Below are 26,483 nucleotides of genomic sequence, written 5' to 3'. Positions count from 1 at the left end.
AGTGCAATATCTCGAGGTTGGAGTCCGGCGTGAGAGCGCTACCATTGGGCTTTTAGGATCATGTCTTTTCTTTCTTTTATTTTGTGCCTATTTGATGTTCTGTGTCAGATTGCAGGGTGATAAGTAGCTGATAGATGAAGAAAATGCACAGTTGTGTACTGAAACAAAACTCGGCATTCAGATGTAGTTAACAGTAAAATCAAAACTCAAAACAGGAGTTTTTGACTGGTGTCCTGTAGTTTTGTTTTGGGTTTTTTTTTTTTTTTTTTTTTTTTTTTTTTTTTTTGTCCTTTTGGTATTTTTTTGCATCAGTTATGAATGCCTTTCCAAAGTAGAGCAGTACAATATTGTGTATAAAGCAAGAGAAAATATTTTATAAGCTCTAACATCTGAAGTGGTCTATGGTGCTACACTGTGTCCAATTCAGCTAATTCAGCCATTTACCTTTGGCTTTAACAGTTAGTGGGTGAATGGAAGCACTAACTTGAAAATGAATGAGACACACATCCATACAAGCCATCATTGAATGTTCCTTTTAAGCTGTAGTGGTCTCAGGTTCTTGTTATTATATTTCCATAGCATTTAATGTCATCATTGTTTTACCTTTTAAATGTAGAAAAATGCCATTATGCAAGTTTTAGGCCTTACCCTTGAAGTCCTGAGCAGATCTTGCCTAATCTTCTGGACCTGTATTTATACTTTCAACAGCAAAACAAGCTGACTCCTTGGCTTATTGTGGTTGTAAACAGTCTGGTATCCTTTTTCTAAAGAGTTCCTACTTGAGGCTATAATGTGTCCGATTGCTAGCACAACCCCACTGAAAGAGAATCTTCAATGAAATTATTGTGCATAGGTTTAGAATCCAAGATGATTAAAACCCAAAATGAAAAATTAATTCAAAAGGTCAGTCACCTTCAGAGGTCACAGGCAGTGACCTAGAAACATCAACTGTGTACTAGTGATTTTCTGTTAACGCATGGACCCCTGAGAATGCAAAAAAGACTGATCATGACTTGATGAATTGTGAGTTCTGTCAAAAGAATGAAATGTAAACCATTAAATGGATCCCGTTTACTACCAGACCAGTTCATGATGACCAAAATGAATTCCATTATCTAACCATTCTTATGTTAGACTTTATTTGTGAAAAAACATTTAGATCCATTTAACAATCCTATACTTCCAGATATAGAACACTGTAACTGAACAGGATCATTTAAAACCCAGCAGATTGTTTTTGACCTCCTTTGTCACACCGAGGAATCTGGTGCTCCATACTGTCACTTTACACTCCTAGGAACCACCACAAAATAAAACAAAATTGCACACAAAAGTGAACGGTGCTCTTAGGATATGGAAATCAAACTGTGCATATTCTCCAGCGGTGCATACTTAGTGGCGTCTCCAGAGGACTCCTGGATCTGGCTGGCCTCTGCTCTCAAGAAAGATCACCTACGCGGCTCTATTTCTTGGTATGGGGTTCCAGACAAGACATGGAAGTTTCTGAATCGCTTGGAAGAGAGGTCACATCCTGTCCCCATTAGCGTTCTCATGAGCAGAAACGGTGCTCGCAGCTTGATGACACCAAAGCGTCTGCAGAAGATCCCAGGCATGAGTGAAAGCCTATCGAACAGGGTGGATGTCAAAATGGGAAAACCTTCTGCCCTTCGTTGCATATATGTTTCCTCCGCAGCTGTGTCGAGGCTTCAGACGCTGAAAGCATCACCTTTTCCCCTCAGAATCTTTGACGAGGGAGTGGCAGATGGTGGCGGTAACTGTGGGCGGAGCTCCCGGAGTGACCACAGCAACGGCGGCCGCCGCCCGCTCTTTGGCGAGGGCCGTCTGGAGCTGTGCGCGCCGCGCAAGAGCCTCCTTCAGCTGTCCACGGATCTCCTCGATCTTCTCCTGCAGCTCCTCCAGCTCTCCGTTCCTGGGAGGGCTCGCCAAGCCGGGCAGAGACGACTGGAGCGCTTTCGCGGGCCGCGGGGGGACCGGCCCGCCGTTCTCGCAAGCTCGCGAGGGTGGGTTCCCGTCTGGTGCGGAACTGGAGTTGGAGCTTGAACCGCCCTGGCCCCCTTCCGCAACCACTCGGGCCAGGAGACGCCGCGTGTTGAGGGTCTCCAGGTTGAAGTGGACCTTTTTGTTGTCTTTAGGCTCTTTGACTGCCTGTTTTGTCTCGTTGTTCCATTTGGCGAAGGATCGTGTCGGAGGAGGTGCTTGAGGGGCCGTGGACTGTGAGTTTTGAATATTGCAGCTAGGGACAAGAGAGATGAAAATTAGTTCTGCAGTAAGTAACTGATGCCTGTGGTGGTCAGCCCTGGTGTGGATAGCCCGGGTTCCCTGCTCATACACACATACAAAACCAGGTCCTAAACTGATGAGTTTGTTGATGTGTGTTTGAGCAGGAAAATCACCCAAGCATGACCGCCACAAGCAAGTTTGATATGTTTAAAATATAGACACAAAAGGACAGAAATTAAGCAGATATAAGGACAGAAACAGAGGCAGTCTTGGATTTAATAAAGGGAAAATATCACTTATGAAAATATCAGTGCCTTTTCTCTGCATTTGCCCTCTGCCTTTTCACATCCTCATACGTCATATTCAGAGCTCTGTGGATTTTCTGCAAAACAAAGTTTTAATAGAGAAATGAAAGCGCTCAGCTCTTGTTTTTATGTTTAAGTGAGATTGTAGCGGCTCCTCTGAGAACAAGCGCCTGTCCTCAGGGGAGATGCAATGCTTCATTCGATCAACCACTAGATGGCACTCTTACTGTGTTTTGTTCAGAGCCAGGAAATCCCACACATGATTTTAAACCAGTTTATTGTTTAAATGTGTAATCTTTATTTAAAAAATTATATATAAATATTATAATATATATTATTAAATTATATATATATTATAATATATATATATATTATATTTTGTGTGTGTGTGTGTAAATCTTAATTTATTGTCAGTATTGACCACAGCCATCATTATTCATGGTTCATCAGAATGAAACATTCGGTACCTGCTGCTTTTTTACAGTAATATATCCGTGAATGGTGTGACTCTACTGCACGGTCTCACCTGGCTGGTGTGGAGCCAGTATTTAAATTTCTGCCGGCGGCGAATGTGAGGCAGCACCAGGCGATAAAAGGCGTGTTCTCCTGCTAGAGTGAGCAACGCCCCCGCCACACCCAGACACAGCAGCACAAACAACCCTGAGAAATGCCGAATGCCCATCTGCAGTGTCTGGAGAGAAGAGCACGCAAACACACACACACATGCAGATACACGATCCGTTCAGTTGGGAAAATGTCGCTTCTCTTTTGGGAGCAAAAAAAAAAACTAAAGAATTAAATAGCTGTGGAACTTCTGTATCTAGGTCTGAGGGGGCTTGCCAACACGTGTGTGTGTCGTAAGCCAAGGAATGAAGGCACGAGTTTAGGATTACACACCCAGCCGTCCTCGGGCTCAGCTGTCTTTCCTTTGTTAGAGGGCATGGAACCTAAAATCCATTTGAAACGTCTCCTTTGAAGTCCATGCATGCAAGCTTGTTCATACCCCAGCTGATCAGTAGGGGGCACTGTATTCCTTTCATTTTGAGGGCAGTTGAGGTCTCGGTGGCAACATGGGATTCGTGTGAATAAAATCCCTGCATCCTCCCAAGAACTACTTTGACGGTGAAGGAATCCTACTGACTAGAACTAATTGGAATTACAGAAGAAATAATCTTGGTTAATTGAAATAGAAGCTACACTCAGATCAGTCGTCGGGTTGGGAGAACACAGTGTGGTGAGGCTTTCTGCATCACCAGGTCTTGCAGTTTAAAACAGACCAATCTCCAGACCATAATGTGCCATTTCAGTACCAAATTACAGACAGCCTAACTGCTTCAGCACATAATGGACTTTAGCAGGTGCTTTGTAGAAATCAAGACTGAAATTTGTTAAAACATCAAGGAATGAGCACTGTTAAATTAAAACCTTCCACCATGGCTATTATCCAGATGGATTTTAGCTGTTCTTTTGGAATTTCAGCTTTGTTTTTAAGTTGAAGATGTTAAATATATCTCCAGGTCACACACATATAAGATGGTCTTACATTTGTACCTGTCGCAAATGGATCCCACCTTGGACACGTAGAACGTGTGGATAGTGGTGGACCTCATCATTGATGGGTTGGAGTGTTTTCACATAAGATCTTAAGGTGAGGAGAGGAACCGCAGGGAATCTGAAGAAGACCAGCGACTCCATCTCAAAGGCTCCAAGAACTCCAATCAACTTCAGTGAAAACCTTTCACATCTCACACAGCACGGCCTAATCAACATTGGTCAGTCATGTAGTATTGCCAAAGCCCTGTTAGAATAAGTTCTGATCTCTATGGTGAAGTGGTGGTGTGGTGAGCAGTGAAAGAGGTTCAGAGGTTCACTACATTCTTACTTTCAGCCAAGTTCCAGTGCAAAATCAAAGGCTTTTACATCATTTATGTGCAAAGAATATATATTTACAATTGTACAATGGGGCTTCAGAAGTAAGTCTTGCTGGGTGACTTAACCGACTCAGCAGTCAACGTCTTGCACTCACATAAAAACTTGCTAGAGAGAATGTCAGCCAAGGTTAACAAAGGCCTTGGGCGGCAAAACTGTGCAGATGGCTACACAACAGCCAAGAATGGTGCTCTCTACCATAGGGTTGTGTTTTACAATGTTATTTACACATGCAGCATTCTTAATACATGTGACCATCAATGTTCAGTTTATAGAGATTCTCCACAGTCATTTCCATCTTACTAGTAAGTGCAGTTTTTTTTTATAGCAAATTTATCTAATACCTCTTTTCTCTATATATAACCCTTCTCCACCAACGAGGAACCTGAAAGTTCTGGTTCGTGAACCTAATTTGGAATTGTTCATTGCGTTTCCACCAAAATAATAAGGTTCCGAACGTACAGGTCTGTTCCCAGCCGGAACCAAAGAAGAGTGTGTTCTTCAGTGTGAGCCGTGAAGACGTGAGGGGGCGTGTCAACTTGTAGAGGAGCAGCTAAAGCACAGTGGAACTGGATGGGGTTTTGTCCTAGCTCATCATTTTGTGCTCTTTGGCGTAACAGGTAACTGGTGAATTCAGCTACGGCAATGCTGTAAGCTGATACCGCATGTCCGTCCACATCGGCCATTAATTACGTCGTAATTAGCCTACATATAGTTGTCAGGGAATTTACTGTCTGTGACTTGAAATTTCAACATTCTGACATTTTGTTTGTTCAATTAGCTGTGTGTCAGTTAGATCTTCCATTTTCCTTCTTCGTCCCATCTTGTCTTGTATTTTCCCTCCCCCCACTATCTCTCCACTCTACCTCCTTACCCAATAAGGACCACACCAATCATACATGGTTTTTATTCTTAAACAGTTATTTTAATCCACATATTAGTTCTCCTGTATTTAACTGTCTGTCTTCCTTAATACATTTTTACAGCTCTTTCCTGATGCCAGCTACTGAACACTGAGGGCTGAACATTCATACTGCTGTTTGTGAACCCTCACCGCTATGATCTACGTTTAGAAGTGGCTATAGAGCCTAACAATAGTGTTAATGTATTTCCATGAGTATTTATATTGTTATAGATATATTATTTCATTATCTTATCAGTTACTATTATCCATCGTATAAGCAGTTGTTGATCCACACATGCTTTTCTATCACATGGCCTGAGCTACCAGATTAAGGTAAGTGTACTATTTAAAGTTCAATATAGACTTCAGTCCTTAATTCTAAGTTAAAGTCTTTCTTGGTCTTTATGTTTTTAGACCTCTTGTCACCAGACTGTCACCAGACCTTCTGTCACCATGTCAGCAGCACGTCTTCCTCCTCTTTGTGTGTCCTTTTGACAAAGGTGCCCTATTCTCAGTCATCAGATACATTTAGACAGATTATACAATCAGGCAGAACACAGCAACAGTTTCTTGTTTCAGGTAACATTTAGAAGGCGGGAACCTTTTCATCACCAGTGGCAACTATCAGTCTGAACCAACCAAATTTGTGCGGTCGCTTGAGGCTGAATCTTAGCACCTCTGTACACCCCCATTAAGCCTCATCTCGCAAGATAACAAAACTGCTTATCAGAGTGATGCAGACAACACCCAGATCTGCTTGGGTCTTTTGCCCGGTGGCTATGGTCCCATAGGGGTCCTCTGTAAATGCAGAGCACATAATCAAATGTGCAAAAATGTTCTTTAAATGCAGAAAAAAAAACAGATAATTAGATTTGGACCAAAGAGAAAATACTTAAGTAGGTGCTTAAATTGACCTCAAATCATAGTCCCAACAAGACAAGAGGCAACAGGACGTTCAGCGGGACAGACCGCCCGTTGGACCCTTTGTACAGGACTTCCAAAAAGGCCATTAAACAGCTGCAAGTCGTTCAAAAAGCAGCTGCCTGCATGTGAACATGGAGAGCTGAGCACCTGAGTCCAACTCTCAGATTCTGACTGTCGCCTCCATCGAGCTGCACAGTGGCTTTCAAGGCGCTGCTTTGAGCAAAACACCAATAGTTCTCTTAAGTCAGCGAGCACTAGCTGGAATTTCATACAAACACGAGGAATCTGTATTCATGAGGAAACAGATGTGCCCCAACTTCAGACATTTTTAATATCCCAGGTGTCCTACGTTTTCATTGACTTTTACTTAAAATTTTTATCTTGCTTTGTCATATTTGATCGGTTGTACTGATTGCTTTTATGAGTCCATCCATGCCTGTATGAATCACCTGTGTGAAAACAGGCATTCCTTGTCTTGCCTTCTCTGACATGCTGGAATGCCTTCATAACATGACTGCCAAGTAGCTCAGAGGATGTTTTCGCTGGTAAATACAGTAATTCATCCAATTAGCTCCTGCCAGATGTGTACGTCGAATCGGTTTGATTTGGCACAGGACGAATCTCTGCCTCTCATTCCACCCTTGATACCACGCAGAGCAGAAAGATTAAAACTGATGAATGAAGAATAATCTTTGCAGCTAACACTGTGGTCAATTCTCCCTCACATTAGGAGACGCATTGCACACTAAAGCATGCGGTGTAGCATATGTTTAAGGAAAGAAAGAAGCTTTAAAAACCTCAATATTCCTTCTGTAGGTTTTGTGATACAAATGTTCGAAACCTCTCAGTGTCACTCTGTTACATGTCAAAGGATCAGTGAGTTCTCAAAGTGTCTTTTACTCTAGAATCTTCTGAAGGTTTTTTTTTTTTTTTTTTAGGTGATCCAAAGCAAACCTCTGACAGCCTGGAGATAATGATACAAGGGAAAAGCCGAAGCACATCAACGTGTCAAAGAAAATGAGACTCCCCGACCACTGAAGGATAAAGCACATGATGTGCAGGTATGAAAGTAACACAGGAAGAGACAGAGAAGGGAAACATTTGCACTCTCTGTTAGCTTTATCTTTAAAAAGCAAGCTCTGCTTTATAATTTTATAACTGAAGCCCTGTTTATGAATGTTTAAAGTTCAATTGGTAGAGACATTAGTCGTATAATACTTTCTGCTGTTTTCCCCAGTTTTCCTTAAAAAAAAAAACTATAAGATTTAACAGCAATTAATATTGTAATAACATGGTTCAGTGGTTCATGACAGAAGGTCTATAGTTTAAACCTGTTCAGAAGACGGGCATGTTTACAAGTTAACCTGTTAGCCATCCATGAATATGTTACAAGATTTAAAGTAATAAACGAGTCCACCTTAACAGGAGATCAATACATGCCACATGGCATTACCATCTCAAGTAGTCAAAGTAGCTAAATCCAGGCTAAAATACTGAAAGCGGGCGAATGCTTGGGTAAAAAATTTGGAGCTCTCTTTCAGTGAGATAGTGCCACTGCTCATTCAGAGGCTGGGGTTCACACTACAGGACAGGTCAGGGCAACATTCGTCTACGTGTCGGGAGACGGACATTCTCACCTCTGTCACGGCAAAGACCCTCTTCCCACAGGGCACCACCTTGTACCACTTATCGTGCAGCATGTCCATGTAGCCGTCCGATTTGTAGCGGCTGATGAACTCTGATATGTTGGAGGTGAGCGGGGAGTTCTGGGGCAGGCCGATGCCATAACCTGCCAACAGATCAGCACTCGGATCAGGCAGGGCACCAGCAAACAGAGAACTCAAGACTTTGTATTCTACCCTGAGCACAGGCGGCAAAGGTGAGACAATGACAGACGTGGGGGGCGGGGGGTTAGAGATACACTAGCACGTCCACTGGGGATTTTCCTCCACGCCAAGATCGATTGATACGGCATCCGCGGTGCGCCCCTGGTCCAAACTGGGGCGAAGCTCACGTTTGTCACGTGACTGTCATCTCTTTACCATTTTGCTGATCACTTTCTTTCTTTCACGTTGTGTGCTTTGATACCTCTACTGTAAAAACAACACTGCTGGCCAGAGGCTCGAGAGGGGAAAGGTCAACGTCCGCATGGCGGAATATCCAGGGAAACGGGCCGAAGACAAAACAAGTCGATGGGCGCATCCGTTATGATGATGACATGAAGTGCTAGTCGAAGACCATTGCTCCCCACCCCCTGGCTGCTGAGAGTGAGGGATGAGTTATGTTTTGTGCAGGGCCTAAGAGCCCTTATTACAGAGACCCCAGCATCCCCGATGGAAGACAGGTATGAATCTCATTCACTCAACGAGTTGATGCCCTCAGACTCCCTGCCGTGTGGCTGTCAGTCATGTCACCTGCAGACAGTTGCCCTGCACACACTCACATCATCTCATATCATCAAACACACACACACACACACACACACCCACACACCCACACACACACACACACTCAAGGCTGATTTGTTCCCCATGCCAAAAACCAGGCCAACCTGTCAAAATGAACAGAACCAAACGAAAATGCATTAGAGCCACAAAGCCAATTAATGATTTACAACTGGACTTTTAAAACCGCCAGTTCACCCGGTCATTGCTTTGTGGTAAATGTATTCATTGTTTCCACCCATGTCTGATGTTTAGGGCTTGAAGTGGACATGCAGCTGAATTATAGTTTGAACACATGCCCAGATGTAGCAGATGGAGAAATACTGCCATGGCAGTAATAACGCAGCACACTGGGTTGAATAAACAATGTGGCAGAGAGTGAGTCAGCATGAATATCCAGACACAATTAAAGTGAGGGGACCCTCCAGGTGAGGTGAATAATTAACGAAGGGAGGCGAAGAGGAGGAACAGTGAGCGGTCTGACGGAGCCAAACCCCAGACCGCCCACCGTTCTTCTCCTCTCAGGACCGTAAGACCGAGCGAGCTCAGGGTGACTGGCTGCGTGGCGGAAGAAGCCATTTCTCCAGCCCGCCCACTCCACCGAAGGCAGACGCCGCTTCAGTTCGTCTTCTGCTCTAGAAGAGAACTGACAGAGCGACGCTGGCCGCGTTTAGGCGTCTCCGGGCTGTGAGAGGCAGCACAGGCAGTCTGAACTCTGCTGCACTGTCTGTTCGTGTCTCCAGAAGAGAGGATCTCTGCCAGGGCTTTTTCTTTTTTCTTCTTTTTAAACCACTACAAAGCTGGTGAGTTGTGAAATTTACTAAGGAGTTTAAAATATGAAAATATGCAGGGAGGGCACCCCCTTCTCCCACACACACTCTGCCTCTGCTTCTAAAAATAGGGTCGCCCAGCTCAATCACTAAGTAGACTTTAGAGAGCGAGAGAGAGAGAGCAGCGCTCGGCTGGCGTGGGGCCGACCCTGTACTGACCCACAGTCGACCCTGCTCCGAGTGACCACGAATGCAGAGATGCCCTCAAACACTGATGGAAACCGAGCAAGTGCTTGGAGATCATCTGTGCTTCTCCACCTGAGCTCAGAAACGCCTTAAACATTACTGCAGCCCCGCCAAGCTCAGAGATGTGCCAGCACTTTCTGGAAAACGTTTGAATTACTATTCAGCTATATATGGGCTTCTACTAAAAATGGTTCACAAAATTGCTTTGATTTGGTACTGGGGAACTTTTATCTATAAAACCAACAAAGCTTTGGAAGCCTTGATTACTAGTTATAGAAATAATCGCCTATTTCTAATTCTTTATTATTATTGTTGTTGTTGTCATCATTGTTGTTACCCCATACAGTTTACATTTACAGTACATACCACATATTTAAATTTCATATAAGCAGGATTTGGAAATCTTCTACTCCATGGTGACAAACATATTTGATGGATCTTCCAGAAAGTTCCAGCAAATAACCACTTATCCACTCTTAGCATACCTTTCTGCATATGCCAAGCTATGAAAGGTATTTGTTGTCTGTCGACTGGGGGAAATGAAAGGGGTGAAGTGCCCCTTGTTGAAGTGCTCTCTCTGATGTGGGGGTGGGTGTGCCGTTTGGGGAAAAACAGCTGCACATTAACCACCAGTGGAAAGATAACAACTTGATTGTGTTACCACTTCTGGGCATACAGTTCACAAAAATATGTATAATGATTTATGTCTCATTTTAATACCACATGATTGGAATAAACAATGTTTTTTTATCCTCTGTACTGCTGTTTTTTCATTTTATAAGAAAGAAATTGTTTTACATTTTCCCTTTTTGGAGCATTTGTTGTATAATAGAACACAGAATTATATCTTAAAAGACATTCCTCTGTACACACATGCTGAATATTGCATTGTGGCGCTGTGTGAGAGAGCCTGTGAGCTGTGGGAAGCGTTCAGGGAGGAAGGGTTACCCGACCTTCAATAGCGAAGGGTTTGCCGACTGTCAGCAGTTTGCAGTCGGCGTCGATGGACACCTCGTAGTCCAGCAGTGCCTTGTCCATGATGAAAGCGTCAAGTTGAGGGGGATCTGTCCTTCACAACACAAAGAGACAGGGGTTATAGAACCGCACACGCCCACATGGCCCCGCCCCCCATGCCTACACGCCCACTTCCGCCCTTTCTCAATGTATGACTCATTTAAAGCAAGATTTTCCGTTGGCTGGCTCGTGTCTCTCTGTATGCAGGGCATGAAGCAGCCATCTTTGGTCCAGACTTGATGTTGGTAAGCAAGCGCTTTTACATCTAGTGTCACACTAAACGGGATGGTAAAACCGTCTGAGCAGAAGAGGATAAGCCAAATGAGGGTAGTCACAGCATTTCTGACCACTCACTGAGATAAAGAGAACCACAAAGTAGTGGTTTTGCACCAAGTAAACAGCATATGCTTCTAAGGGCTTGGATACAGCACTTTATATGACAGTTATGTAAAATGGACTGACCAAAGGCATAGCCCGCAAAACATGATGATTGAGGGCAGCAGATAATTTTATATGGTTGAGTATTTTGCATAATAACCCATTTCGCTGGGTCACTGAAATCACAACACATGGAAATAATACACAGATTAATACCAATTTGGTGTCCAACTGGGAATTTTTCAAACAGCCAGTTTCTCTTTTTTGCTTCAATTTTTATCACAAGTAGAAGAATTTTACTTGAACTGAAAAAAACTGCTTTAATTAATTGCTGTAATCCCACCAGAATCAATCCATCAGCATGTATTAAAAAATAAAGATATATGGCCCCTGCGAAAGCTGACAGTTATGCTGTGTCCTCGTCTTCTGTGATGTGAGTGAGTGATATCACTTGGATGCAAGACTAAGATTTACTCTGTTGCTTATGTTGACAGTTTGAACAGGACGAATGGCTCCCAACAAGGGGAGGAACAAAGACAATCTTTTTTGTTTAAATATAAGCCTACACAAACACACCTGTGCATGGACACAGACCTGGACACATACACAAACTATTTGTCCCCATGTTTGTCTCTCAGTCTATGTCCCTTACACACATACACACAACAAAACAATTTCTTTACCAAAATGACAGCCATCTACCTTGAAGCAAACATCTCTCCAGACTACCAGACTACACGTTTGGACAAAAATGCTTTGTGGACATTTTCAATGCCAAAAGCCAACCTAGGAATGGCTGGTCCACTAGAGCCACAACCTCTTACTTGAGTGTCGCAACTCCGTCTGGGGTGGTGGGCTCGTTGAACCTCCTCATGTAGTCATGCATCTCAGGGAAGCTCTTCTTCATGTAGTCCTCCGCGCTGCTCTCTCGTACCGTTCCGAAGCGGAAGCCGTGAGACGGGTGGTGGAGCTGGAGACACAGACGGCCAGACAGAAGACAGACGTCTCAGTAGTGACCATTCATGTCCAATACGGCCTACCTTGTGCATAATTTGCAGTAATGCTTCATGCAGGTAAGTACTTCCTTAAACATTTCTAAGACAGACGTGACATGACTCGCAGGCGCTGCTGACGACCTTAGGTTCATAATTGTCGGATTTAAAAGTTATTTATGTGATTGGTATTTTGCAAGTCCTTACATAAGAATCTTCAAATAAAGTGTTAGCCTATCTACTGTTACTTGTCAAACCATGGAGCATAACTGATCTCATTAGGAATAAATGTCAAATAAAGATCTCACTTTGGCGTCATGAATTCCCGAAAGCTCTTCAAAGGTCTTCTCTCCGACCATGACTGCGGCGAGGTTGGCCGTGTAGCTGGACAACACGAGCAGGCAGAATATGGCCCAGAGGTTCATGAGGAACCGTCCGGTCCAGCACTTGGGCGTCTTGCTGGAGACGGTGCGGCCGAAGAGGATGGCATAGCACAGGTTGAGGGCGGAGGAGTAGGAGAAGACCCTCACGCGGTTCCGCCCGTGTGGCGTCATGCCAAAGGGGCTCTTCCACTCGTAGAGCGTGAGGAAGAGTGCGGTGGTGTGTAGAGCCACGAAGATGCCCACCCACATGGACCAGTGCAGCGGCCACATGAAGGCTCCGATGGGTGCTGCCGTGTCCTTGCTCCGCACCAGGATGCCCAGGCTGGTGGAGAAGAAGGGGCTGGTGAAGTCGATCACCTTGCTGCGCGCGGAGTTGATGCTGAAGCTGGTGACGGCCATGTCGGCGACGCCGCTCAGCAGGTCGCCCACCAGGCCCGTCCAGCGCCCCCCCTTCCACGCGCCGTACTTTCCGTCTCCCACGATGTACAGGTCGAAATCGAAGTTCATGTCCTCCGCCAGCTTCTCCAAAAGGTCGATGCAGTAGCCGTAGCAACACCTGCCATGGTCGGCCGGCAGGGTCGTGCCGTTGGCCTGTACCCGGCTGCCGAAGAGGCGGTCCAGCGTCTCCGAGCTGTTGGTGCCGGCGTCTACGCAGTACTGTCCGGCCGGGCAGCTGCCGTCGGCGTCCACGTCCCGCGTGAACACGAACGGGTGCTCGACCAGAGTGACCACACGCACACGGCTAGCTGCCACGGGGAAACCGGCACGCCAACGTCCGCCGTCGCCGGCCTGCCTCCCGTCGCCGCGGTGGCGTTGGGGCGAGACCCGCCACACGCCCTGCTCCTCTACGTCCAGCCGGCCGCCCTCCCAGCTGCCCACCGTCACCCAGGCGGGCTGGCCCAGGGCGTCCCGCCGCAGACTCCACACGTGAACGCGCTGTGCCGTGAGCACACGTGAGGCGTTGCGCTGCACGCTGACCCGGCCTGTCAGCCCCGTGAAGGACGTGTTGGAGAGGAACCTGGAGGGGGAGAACAGACGTCGAGCTGCTCGGCACATAACGGTGACAAAAATAAACTTCCAAGTTGGCGAAGACAAAGCGGAAGAGGTCAGGCGTGTTCATAATTCTCCTGCACTTTCCGCAAAGCAGCTAGCTGGTGTCAGTGATGGGATTGGCCCGCGGTTAAGCGCGTCTTATTCCTGCCAGCTGCCGTGATAAATCCTGAGGCTGCAGACAGGGGAGGCCCCAGAAAGGGGTTACCTATCGGGATGACTGACACATCCTGGCTAACTTCTCACTCGAATCCTCAGGAGTTGCTTTCAATGGGCAGCATATTCGGTTGCGAAACTCCTGAGTGAATTATAGCGGCCCATCTGGACGAGCTGAGGCTACGCGCCACAGCTCGGTTGACTTGAGGGAAGGCCATCCACCTGCTAGCCGGTCCAGGCCCTGCCACGGGCTTGGAAATGAACTACAGCCATCAGAGCCATGGCTCCTATCCAGAGCTGATGAACAGCTTCATAAAAAGTTAAAGGGAAAAAATAATTGGAAAATGCAATTTGGCCTGAAACCTTTATGTCATTACTTTACCTGTCAGAGACACCCGATTGCACCCCATGCAGGTGGTCCCTCACTGACATCACTGTGCTAAGTGACAATGCATTTACAATGGCTCTTTCTTGTTAGGATGGCAGGTTGAAATTGCTTAAAACTGACCCACTCTCTGCAACTCACGAGGCAAACAGTCCTAAAAGAACAAAAGCTTGCATGCTAATTACCCAGCTTCACAGCTTTAGCACCAATATAAAGTCACTGTTTTGTCTACCACTGCAAAATTCAATGAGTTAGTCATTGTGCATCCTTCAAAAATCGATTTGAAAAAATAATGGGGCCAAACGAAAGGACAACAGGTTGCGTTAAATGTTACGAGCGGCCTTCTGTCTCCTGCTGACGCTGTAATGCTAATCTGGTTCGTGGGCGACTCTGTTTCTTAACGATGCAGGTGGCCCGAACACTCCCGTGGGCTAATCATCTCCCTGCCCCGCGCCCCAGACGCCCGGCAGGCCGCAGTTCAGTCTGGGGCCAGACGCCGCGTCTCGCGCTCCCCTCATTGTGCCGCGCGGCTGAGCGGACGCGGTTGCGCTCACGGGGCGAGGCAGACAGGGAGAAGGGGAAAAGCTGCAGTGAACTGATCTGCACATAACGGCGGCCTGGAAAGTTGTGCTGCTGTGGGCGCTTTTGATAAGAGTGATCCACTCCTCGTGGGAAGGAAACTGGGGAAAACTCATGAATACGGCTTAAAGCTCCCAAACATGTATTCCAGCTGGGAGCTTGAGAACCGCCAAACTTTTCACCAAGCATAAAAAATGCAGCCCTACTTCTGACCTTACATACACAGCCCTTTCTCACATTTTACATATATTCAACGGTATATATTATAATAGTATATAATCTCATGGGACACTTAAGAAGGCAGCATGATGTATAAATTCAAGGGTGGTCTTAAAAACCCCTCCATATAGCTCAAATCTCATTGGGCCATTTATTTTCAATACACCATGTGCCAGACTGTTAATCACACAGTTTGTTTAGCAAATCCCATTTGCCCGCATGGCCAAATGCCAGTGGTTTTGCTCCTTTTCGTAAAACGACAGGCAACTGACTGGAAATTTGGACTGATTTTCTAATAGGCTAGCAGGGAGTCCACATTTTTTCATGAAGTGCCATCTTTCATTGCAGTAGGGTTCTTTAGCAGGGGTTAAATGAAGCATGCATAAGAATGATGAACTCTGTAAAAGCAAGAGATCGCTCCATCATTTCTATAAAACAATGTCTGTCAAACTAAACATCTCATTCTGCACAGTCAAATAACGGACCGATTTATATATGAAAAAATATGTAACTGTCAGCCTAACTTCACAGCTCAGTGCAGTGTGGGTGTTTTAGGAGTGAGCTCGAGCTCGCAGGCAATTTATTTGGTCAATGGGCGGCTTGGTAACATGTAAACCTATTTCATAAGGTCATGCGTTGGAGGGTAAAGGCACTTACCTGGCAATGTACTGCCCAGATGAGGGCAGTTCATGTCTGTTGGGCTTGTCAAAGCAGTTGACCAGGTTCTGGATGAGGGCCAGGTCAGGTCGCACAGCGGTGGCGGCCGTGACGGCTCGGCCAACCAGCTGGAGCGCATCACGGATGTAGTAGTCCAGGGGCTTGCGGTCCACCTCACCATAGGCCAACAAGCCCAGTGGCAAGCCGATGGAGTGGAGGGCGTCCGGGCTCAAGGAGTATCCCATAATCCAGTGCACAGCAGGCAGGGCGAGGCCCAGCTCGTGGGCACCGTGTAGCACGGCAGAGGCGCACTGCGGGTCCGCCCCAAACAGCAGCACGGAGGCCGGTGGCTCTTGGCCAAAGCGCTCGGCCAGGAAGGCCGAAACGTCCGCCGTGCCTGGCACGCTGCCCGAAAGGTCCAGGGTGGCTCGGAGGTGCCAGTGAGTGTCCGCGCCTTCTACCACGCCCCCGGCCACGCCCCCAGCCCCGCCCCCAGGAGGTTCCAGGAGCTGGAGGAGGCCGGCTTCCTCCCAACCCTGGCAGAGTACGGCCATGCCCTCCTCCCAGCCGCTCCGCTGAAGTACGGCCAGCAGCAGCTCGGCCAGCCCGGACGGAGGCACCCGCGTGGCCATCTGCAGGTGGAAACGGTTCTGCGGCGGAGATGAGAAACACAATCAACTGCCTGACTTAAGCTGACTTTGTCTTCAGTCAGTGTAGAACAATATACTGTATTTTTTCCAGCAACTTTCTTTTTTCTGCATGGTAAAATGTCGCAGTAAAACAGCATATAATGTGTACTATAGTATTTGATGTATACTACAGTGTATACATTATATACTATAAGTTTTGAATGAAATTTATTTTCTTCAATATCCAAAAAAATCAAAATGCATATTCATCAGATGAGCTGAAATTTAGCAGCAAATTTAACTGCAAGGCTTGGTGCCCATAAGGTTGGCAGGTTAAGGCCACCAACCGGCAATAACCATGGCAGAGGTGCCCTAGAGCCCCCCGACCCCCCAACTGCTCCCTGGGCACTGCAGCGGGTGTGTGCCCACTGCTCCAGGTGTCTGCCCACTACTCCGGGTGTGTGTCACTCTGGATGGATTAAATGCAGAAAGGAATTTCCCTAAGGGGATTTATAAAGGTACTGCTTCTTCTAAAGCATAATGTATTAATATTACTGTTACTAAATAAATTCATTCATCAAAAACATTTTGACGAATACCCCCTAACTGATGGTCAGATGTTCCTGGGGTGACAAAATTGTTGCAAAACCTTTGCTTAGGAGAGATACACACCATTACTACTGATTCAAAAGGCCAGAGTTGATTCAGCCATCTGTCTGACAGGTTAATTCGGTAGACCACCACAAGCAGGCTACAGTGACTGTAGGGGGGATTGCTATTCATGGCCTCTCTTGGTAGATTTTCCCAGCAGTGTGTAACCCCACCTGATTTAACCAGTGCTGCTGGGCTATGAACATCTGGATAAAGCAAGACCCAGAGCCTCTGATATATCTCAACACACACATAGTGAAAATCCTTCCAGTTGCTCTTATGCAAGCTTGATATTCCTGTCTGGTCAACGCCTGGGAGAGCAGCTTAGAAGGGCTTCAATCAGACGCCGAGCACTGATGCTTTATTCAGGGAACGTGCGCAGAACATTCACAGAGCAGGCATTCACACAGCGAAGCTCCTCTGGGAGAGTCTGGACTTTTCGCATTAGTAACTCAATATTGCTTCTGCAGTTCTGACTGTAGATCCCGAAAAGGTACTTCAGGAAGTTAAGAAATTAAGCTAAACTAACATTCAAACTAAACTGCTTTGGGAATAGCTAATTATATGATTGAATGCTAGCCCCAGTCACACAGTGGGATAGCAATGATAGAACACTGACTGTGATAATTAGCCATAACCTGGCATCACGCACGCATGCCTTTTGCCAGTCGGTATGGATCCATGGTGACTGAACTCCAACATCAGTACCATCAGTACCATATGGGGCATGAGGTGAGTGGAACACACAGTGCTGTGACCACATCCTGCAGAATTTGCTCTGCTCATCGATGAAGTTGGTTCTCCCCAGCTGTTGTAGAGGAACTAGAGGGTCGAGTCTGGTGACCACTGCCATCATCAGACACACATAGTTGCTGTAGAAGGTTTGTTAGCATATATGGAAGTTAAAAACACCCTTTGCATACTGGAGATGCACCAATACACAGATGTACTGGGAAATGAAGTATTTTTAAATGATGTATTTTCCATAAGACCAAATTTGCCAAAATACAACGGTGGTTGCTAAGATAGATATTGCTAACACTCCATGAACTGTCAGGCATCGTTACCACTGCAAGCACACAGTTTATGGAATGATTAATTTAGCGTCAGGATTGATGTGCGTGTCATGTCTCAATAATGAGATAGATGCATTAAAGGCTGTAGAACGGACGCCTGCCTCAACGATGAAAGCTCATGTTTAATATTTCAACCTGATATGGATGTTAAGCTCATGCTCTTTGATAATTTGCCTGTTGTAAGTAGTTCAAGGATCTCCGGCAGAGAGGCGATCAAAAATGGATGTCACTCTGAACTCAGCAGCCTGTCATATGAATTAGGAGGAGCTGTATGCAGGACGAGGACCACTGCACCACTTATCCAAGCAGTTACAGCTTCTCTGAAGTGGCGGACAATCTTACTGCACCAGTAGTCCTTTTCCGTCCTTCACACCGAGTGCGTTCGGCGTCAAGAAAGCCCAACGGTATCAGATTATTCCCAGCAGCGGAACTTTGAAATATCCTCACGACGCGTTGGTCATCTGAAATCTGTTCTGTAATGTAAATATGCTCAGGACCCCTTCTGTGCTTTGGTTTATTTGTCTTCTGTCTTCCGTCCTTAAAAGAGTGTGCGTAGGACAGGACCAGGTAAAGGTGCGTAAACAGACACAAGCCACAGGGCTGCAGAAAGACAGTTAGCACGAGATTCATGGGAATAGCATACCAAAGTGACACAGACCCCACCACCTCAGTGTCTCTTAGCTGTTCATGGTGGCTCCTACAGTCCTGTCTCTGGACTCTGGCAGTAAGGGCCCAACCTTCTAGTGCAACACTAACGCCCCCCAAGCTCCAGTCTGAGGTCTCTCTATGCTTTATTCTTTCCAGGGATTTTCAATCAATCCACAAATTTAGAGGAGCCCTGACCTGCACTCACAGGAACAGGATTATGATGGTTTGGGGGATGATCTGCACCCAATTCCTTGTACACCCTGTACTTTCCAAACAAAAACATTCTGATCTTATCACATAATTTAAGTTATTATCATATTACAGTATGCAGTTACATTGCAGAACGTGGCTTCCAAGGCAGGAGTGTTACATGTGAAATGTCACCATCATGCTGAGATTCTAGGAACGTTGTTATGCTGTAACATTACAACTTAATCTGAATCTCATTTTCTAACATGCCAAAAAACACTCAGGATTGTTACTTAATGTCCCCCAACATGCAGATATTGCAGAATTTGTGGAAATGCAGTGTAAGGTAAAACACATTATTTATGTTTATTAAATGTGAAAACAGTAAATTACAGCAGTACAATGAGTCTTCCCATAATGTTCCCAAAACAGGCTAGCAATATATTCAACGCAATACATATTCAACAGTGTCATCCTTTAATTTGCCATTGTGCGTCATGGACTTTAATTTTATCACCTGTCAATGCACACGGAGCTGTTCTCCATGGAATGCAAATGGAGTAGATCAACATGCACCATTAGCTTAGTCACAGCGTTTGGGACGAGGCACTTTCCCTTTATGAGTTGTGTCTTTTTTTTGGTTTTCTTGCTGTATGTCGGTGGCAGATCAATAGATGAGCGTTCTTCTGCCAATTTTATTTTCCTCCCGTCTCATTTATCATGGGCTAGTGAGTCACTGCCTGGGACACGTTAAACAAGCCACAGAATATGGCCCGCAATCCCGTGTATTGTATAGTTGTGTTGTATGTAATCATATGAGCTCGTAAAGTCCGATGGATTTCCAAGAGGCTACATAAAGAAATATACATAAAAACGTTAAGCATAGAAATGGCACTGTAATTGATTTAAAATATATTTCAGTACAAAGGTTTCATCGATTGGATGTAAAAGGTTGTACCTGTGTTAATTGTAAAGCGACCTTGGGCATGTTGAAAGGTGGTATATAAGTGTACGTTTCATTCATTCATAAATTTTTTTTTAATGCTTATTGGGAGTTTCATAAATACATGAATTGATTTCTGCACCATATTTTGTCTTGCATGCAGGTTTCAGTCCACTTGTGTCCGGACTAAAGGCCCTCAAGGCTGTGGTTTAGGTTGTAATTAAGGACATTTAAAACCCTTTTTGTACACAAGGTGCTTCTATGTGGAAGTACACAACAAAATGGTGAATGGACCTCCACTTATCTGGAGACTTCAGAGAGGAAACAAACTGCTGTTTTCATTCTGCTTGGCTGAACTGTCCATATTACTACAGGTGTCAAGAATGTAAGAGAGTAACTCCAGGTTCTGAATTCCTTGGTTTCTCTGTTTAAGGACCTTGGCTAAAAAGAAGCACTGAGAAGACATTGAAAGAGCAGACCGATCAGGTTCATGGACACGCAGCCAGTCACAAGTGGAGAGGGGGCGGGTTCACCAGAGGCTGCCGCTGTGAAATGGGAAAGACTTTCTATGCAAATCTGATTTCAAAGGCAGAGGGAAAGGCAAATAATTAATTAAGACAAAGGATAAAGATGAAAAATGACACAAACTTTTCTTTTTACAGTGTGACAGATCTGTACTGCAGTCAGCAGATACGTCCTGGCTGAATGCTAGAATCAAAGTCTAAGCACTACATGTTTTGGGCAGGCCAAGGCTGCATAACAAACAGCGGAAAAGAATTTTAACAGATGCATTCAGAACGATTAGAGGAATTTTCGAATGTCCTCTCTCCCTTCACACGTTCCCACAACACAGAACGGCAGGGAGGTAGTCTGAGAGCCTACTTCAGACTTCAGAATCCACAGCAAAGATTTTGACCTGTGAACGTGACAAGAGCATCAACGTGGGGAACGATTCACGCTATGGCTTTAGAGAAGCTCAGGATATAGTCAGTTATTAAAGTCACCTTGGGGGGGCTCTGGTGCACTGGTCGCCGCATCATAATTAAGCAGCCAGACCTGTCATTTTCTGAACAAAAAGCAAACGTAGAACTAATGGTGCACTGATGGAGCCAAGACACCGCCAGCCTGGTTTGTCTAATGGGGAAGACCACCATTTCAGATAACATTAGGGCAGACCCAGGTTCGCCATTCATCCTCTGCCAGCAAAGGCAATCAGTCGAATTGCTTGGGAGGCGGGGGGAGGAAGAGGGGAGTGGCTTAATGGGGGGAGTGGCTCACTGGCCAGTGTTCTTCGTCAGTATGGAAATACTGACAAGCCTGAGGCTCCCCTCTGTATCCTCAGGGAAAGGCACTCTGCTGGGTATAAAGGATCACTCCAGTATGGTCACGCCCCCCTCGTCATTGGCCCTGTCTGCAGAAAACACCCAACAGTGCTCACTGGTCCAATAGGGGCAGGAATCTTTCCCACTGATAGCCAGCTTGTGAGCTTTTGACACAAGAGGAAGAATAATGCTGCATGTGAAGAAATGTGATGAAACATCACTATATTTGTATGCCACTATGCACTTTAAGCAGTAAAATGTTATGCTTCATTATGCATTATATCACTACAATGATAACAGTTTTTAAGTTCAAGTATGCATTCATAGGTGTTCACCCCAGCACGGTCAGTGAAACTCAATCTGAGGAAACGGCAGTTCCATGAAGGCACTGCAACAGCGTCAGAGTACAAGCACATTCATTACGAGCTCGGAAACAATATCACAGGAATAACTGTGGTTGGGATCTGCTGCAAAAAAGAGAGATACTCAAATCTATTGAAAATGATCCTTCACATTCGACACGATTAATACTGAAGACTGCAGGGAGCGGAAGAAATAACCAGATAAAGTCTGGATAGAAGCGCAATTTAGAAACACGCAATTACTGATGATCCATTTTTGCAAATGACCTGCCTGAATGCGGTCAATGAATGAAGATTTCTCAGCGCACAACACCATGCATAACAATTCAGGGAGTCAGACCTGGAAGGCAAGTGCAATATGTCTAAATGATGTGATGGATATTTCCCTCCCACATTACTCTAATAGCATGAAAGGAAATCTGCTTAGTCAAAGAGACAAAGGAATACAAAAGTGCAAAGTATTGCTTCAAAGTATTGAAGACAGTCCAAGAGCCCTAAGTAATGGGGTTGCATTGGGCTTTGTATGTGTCAACCGCAGTATACAAACAAGTGGCATGGACCATAATGTATTCCTGTGTCTTCAAGCATCTACCAACAGCTAAGTAACAGCAGGGAATGAATAAAAATTTGTGAAATATAATGAATAAATATTAGTGTAATAGGGATTAGTAAATTCCAATTACTATATCCCCATATTCCATGTGCAGCAGTTATACGACAGTTTGTCAGTCAAGTAATAAGAACATACCTAATGAAATACACGAAGTAAAAATACATGCAAAATAAAATGTACTGGAGAAATGGAGTATCAACACCCTTCAGACATCCCATAAAAATTCATCATTTCATGGTCCAGCCTCCCGTTAGTAGACAGCCCTGTCTGAGAATCTGCTTTGAGAGGAGCTGTGCAGTACACAGACTTTGTGGGTCACGCCGAGCTGGGCGGGTCCGTTTCCCTCTCTCTGCATCAAGCAGGAACGAAAGCTCTCACAGGCCCAGTGTTCCCACAGCTCTCCGCTCCTCTTCCTCGTACCAGCGGATCAGGAATGAGACGCCTGGGGATTCTGGATGGTGGTGCAGGAGGAAACTGGAGACCAGCTCCCTAAACGAGGATTTTGGGGGGTGGAATAACGATGGTGGTGCCAAGAAGAAAAGACAATTAGGGTGTTTATTCAGGAAAAGACACATAGCCAGACAGTGTTTATACAAATGGAGGGGAGAGTGGGAGAAAGATGGAGAGAGAGATAGAGAGAGAGAGAGAGAGAGAGAGAGGGTGGGGGTATGTGAGGGTTTGAACAGGGTGGGGGGGGGGGTATGTTTTGGTTTGAACAGGGTGGGGGTTTTTTTTGGTTTGAACAGGGTTTTTTGGCTCATTCTTGGGCTCCAACACAGCCCATTACTGCAATTCTCCACGAACTGAATCACGTCCCAGAGAACGAACACACAGCACTTTGTCAGCTCACTCTGAGAAACTCATAACCAATAGAACATTTCAAATTAACCGCATCTAATAGTTAGCACTTCAAAAGAATGACCATCTGATTAATATCAAAACACCGGCCGTAACACCCACATAAGGTATGACATTTAGACCTCTCTGTGATACAGGAATACTAAGATACCTTGGTTGTTTAAACTATACTGGAATGCGAAGACTTAAATTGACATCTGACACATTTTTTTAGCTGATGTATGAAGTGTGTGTGTGTGTGTGAGAGAGAGAGAGAGAGAGAGAGAGAGAGAGAGAGAGAGAGAGAGAGAGAGAGAGAGAGAGAGAGAGAGAGAGAAACTAGGTTCGTTAGCACTGTCGACAGTTCCTCTTTCCTGTCGGCAAGGCGGCTCAGTGGCGACAGCTCTCTGCACTTCGAACGGCTCTGCTGCAAACTCCAAACACAGCAGGAATAGCTGGAGATTAGTGCATCTGCTCTCCAGCTTAGGGAGACGGTGTTGTGGCTGTACAGCAACCAGTAAAATGCCACCATAATGAACATGGCTTCACTGCTTTCTCCACCTTTGAAGACGAATGTGGTGCAGGCTGTGGTGTTGTTGGCATTACCAAAACACAAAGAGTTTTCATTTTTATATACGCCTCCACCAGTTAAGGAGTCCACATCCTTCAGCAATACTAACACTACATTCTAGGCTCGTGTATCCTGATCCTTTAGAAGAATGAAGGCTGTTGACTATCGTGCAATGCAGGAGTCTCCATACATCTCAGATATTCTGACTCATGTAGAATAAAATAACGCACAAGCTTTCTCCTGCTCTCAAACTCTCCATTCAGCTGACTAAGAGCTTTGATTAGCGGCTGAGCTAAAACTGGCATGTTTTTGCCTAGACTAATGTGAGCAGCCTAGTCACCATGCTGGACAAATAGTTAAAAATAGAGGGATTGTTGCATCTGTCAAGAATGTTCTAAGGACAGTAAAAAAACAAAACAAAACAAACAAAAAAAAACCTTTGCAGTAGAAACTTGGTACTACCTACTGTAGATTGTGTAAATGAAAGATAATGAGGTCATGATGCATGAGAATCAGATGGATTAAGTGACACAATTTGACTGTTTTTCTGTAAAGATTGGGTGGAAAAGTGAAGTTGTTGTGAGGCTGTCAATGCAAACTTTACAGTCCCTCCGTCATGTGCTTCAGGACATTTCTGTAGTAGTAAATGTGACCCACAAAACATGATTACAAACAATCCCTACACACGTGATCCCAAATGTTCATACTGTTATTATTATGTAAACACTTCTGGATGGCACAATTTGACTGGGGAGTAGTGAGGAAGAGGAGAGGGGAGAGGAAGAGGAAAAGAGAGTGGAAGGGAATGTTGTGGTGACGGGCCTTTTTAAGGCTGCAGGGAGACATCTAGCACATGACAGGTTCCCCCCCACACACACACACACACACACACACACACACACACACACACACACACACACACACACACACACACACACACACACACACACACACACACCTCTTGTTTATTATTACCCATTCACTTCAGAGGTGCAACACATGGTGCTTTGATCACTCTTAATTACCCCCACTTAGCATTGGTTGTGTACCAGTGCTGCTGGAGACGCAGCATTGCTGATGGCAGTCAACAGACTCGACACACAGATATTTGTTCTCGGTGTGGCCCGATGCAAGATTGAATTCAGAGCAGCTGTTCTCTGCACAACATCTACATTGCATAGTACTTTGTTCAGCACAAGGGGCTGAAAGTTTGCAAGTTAAATCCTAAATGACAAGTTAACGACCAGCATTGTCTTTTACGATAATGGTTGTGGAAATTAAACGTGCCTGTTTAGCCATTATTTCAACAGCTTGAACGTGTGGAGATTAGTGGACAACCGAGCTTTCCAACTTTATGGTAAGTAATCAACATGATAGTGGCAATACCGATCAGAACGGCTTTTACACAGAAGAGCTCATATGCAGGTTTTAGTCCGAGTCATTCACTACTGTTCACTCACAAGAGTTTCCACCGTCAGATTTGCCTTTATCTGGGCACCTTGTAGCAACGGTTTCAAGATGTGGGTCACCTGTACATTTCCTTTTAAAAATACTGACAAGTTAATCTCAAGGTCAATTTGAAGTCATGGGTATCATCACTGGTATTGAGAAACAGTCAGTAAAAACCAAAACCAGAACCAGAACTAAAACCAAAACCAATGCATTTAAAACCCAATCGACTCAGATATGAGTGTTGCAAATAAACTATTGACCACTCAGGATTATAATTAGTTTGCAAATTCGGTAAGATGTTGGAAGTCTCACAGCCAGCCTATGGATGAGAGCCTGTGTCCACACATGGTGGGTGGGGGTTCCTTCCTCTTCCTCATTTTTGACCCTCTGCATCTTCACCTGCATTTGATTCTCATGTTCCTCTGTGTCAGGATCGGCCCCAGAGAGCCAAAATCCTTCATTTGCTTCAAGGACGAAAGAAAAGCAACATAAATGCTGTGTGACATGGGTGCCAATCTCATATGTTTCTTACTTCTAAGGAACGTTTGTGGAGGTCCGTATCTACATACCTGCCCTGTGCTGCCTTCTGTCCTGACTCCATTACCTACTGAAGTCTGTGGGGCAATATGGGCTTGGGAGAAGCCGTTTGTTTCTCTGTGAGGGAGCATTGTGAGTGTTGTCCCTGCGCAAATGAGCCTGCAGTACTCCAACCCACTCGGGGGGACACGACAGCCACAACCATTAATTCCACAGAGGGTCAGTGGCAACTAACCACTAGCCAATCATCTTGCCTAACGAACCAATGAGACAGTGGGGAAATCCATGTCCATGTCGTCCCTGACAACAGCATTTTGAGACAGTCAGCTGAACCCAGCTAAGGGTCAATTTAACAGAGCCACCGGTAGGTTTGCAACTTGTGAAGTATCTTGATGACTGAATGCTGTGACAGTTCTCTTAGAAGGAATCTGTCACCCAAACAAGCTTTCTTATCTCACTCCCACAAATGTGAACTTGTGTGTATTTTTACAGACGAGTGTGAATCTATGCACTGGATGGGATCTGGGCAATGTTGTAAGGTGAATGTATAGTATAAATCTGAGGGTAATGTGAGATTTACCCAGGACCTTTCCAGTAATTCAGAATAGCTCGTCATAATGCCTTTCACAGTGTATTTCCCTTACTACATCCACTACATCTTAAAATTTAATATTCAGCAACAGCAGTACCCAGCCAGCCCTCTCAACACACACACACACACACACGCGCGCACGCGAACACACACACACTCCCCTGGTCCCTGGCTGCTTCTCAGTCCTGTCTCCCTGTTTAACTCCCACAAGTGGGAACACTCCTAATGGCTGCTGCACATCCTGCAGTCACGCCTGAAGTAAGCCCCCCCAACGCCTGCAGTGACCCTACACCCCCCCCACACACACACACACCTGCAGTGACCCTACACCCCCCCCACACACACCTGTAGTGACCCTACCCCCACCCCACCCCCCACGCCTGCAGTGACCCTAACCCCCCCCACAGACACACACACACACACCTGCAGTGACCCTAACCCCCCCCACACACACACACCTGCAGTAATCCCGATGGCTGAGTGCA

The 26,483-nt window shown here is 45.5% G+C and overlaps 1 protein-coding gene across 1 annotated transcript in view; it reads right to left on the bottom strand.

Annotated features, from left to right (window-relative positions):
- Positions 1-1,125: 1,125 nt before the first annotated feature.
- grin3bb (glutamate receptor, ionotropic, N-methyl-D-aspartate 3Bb) overlaps positions 1,126-26,483 on the bottom strand; it is a 34,772-nt gene continuing 9,414 nt past the window's right edge. Inside the window, exons 2-9 of the mRNA XM_077024743.1 lie at positions 15,577-16,226; positions 12,456-13,548; positions 11,980-12,125; positions 10,717-10,832; positions 7,941-8,092; positions 3,073-3,237; positions 2,556-2,623; positions 1,126-2,254 (exon numbers count right to left, since the gene is read on the bottom strand). Of these exons, the coding sequence (XP_076880858.1) occupies positions 1,723-2,254; positions 2,556-2,623; positions 3,073-3,237; positions 7,941-8,092; positions 10,717-10,832; positions 11,980-12,125; positions 12,456-13,548; positions 15,577-16,226 (2,922 nt within the window). The 3' untranslated portion in view covers positions 1,126-1,722. The remainder of the gene's footprint in view (positions 2,255-2,555; positions 2,624-3,072; positions 3,238-7,940; positions 8,093-10,716; positions 10,833-11,979; positions 12,126-12,455; positions 13,549-15,576; positions 16,227-26,483) is intronic.

This window comes from Brachyhypopomus gauderio, chromosome 12 (assembly GCF_052324685.1).
Source record: "Brachyhypopomus gauderio isolate BG-103 chromosome 12, BGAUD_0.2, whole genome shotgun sequence".
NCBI classification, from domain to species: domain Eukaryota; kingdom Metazoa; phylum Chordata; class Actinopteri; order Gymnotiformes; family Hypopomidae; genus Brachyhypopomus; species Brachyhypopomus gauderio.
This window is presented reverse-complemented; position numbering and strand designations above follow the sequence as displayed.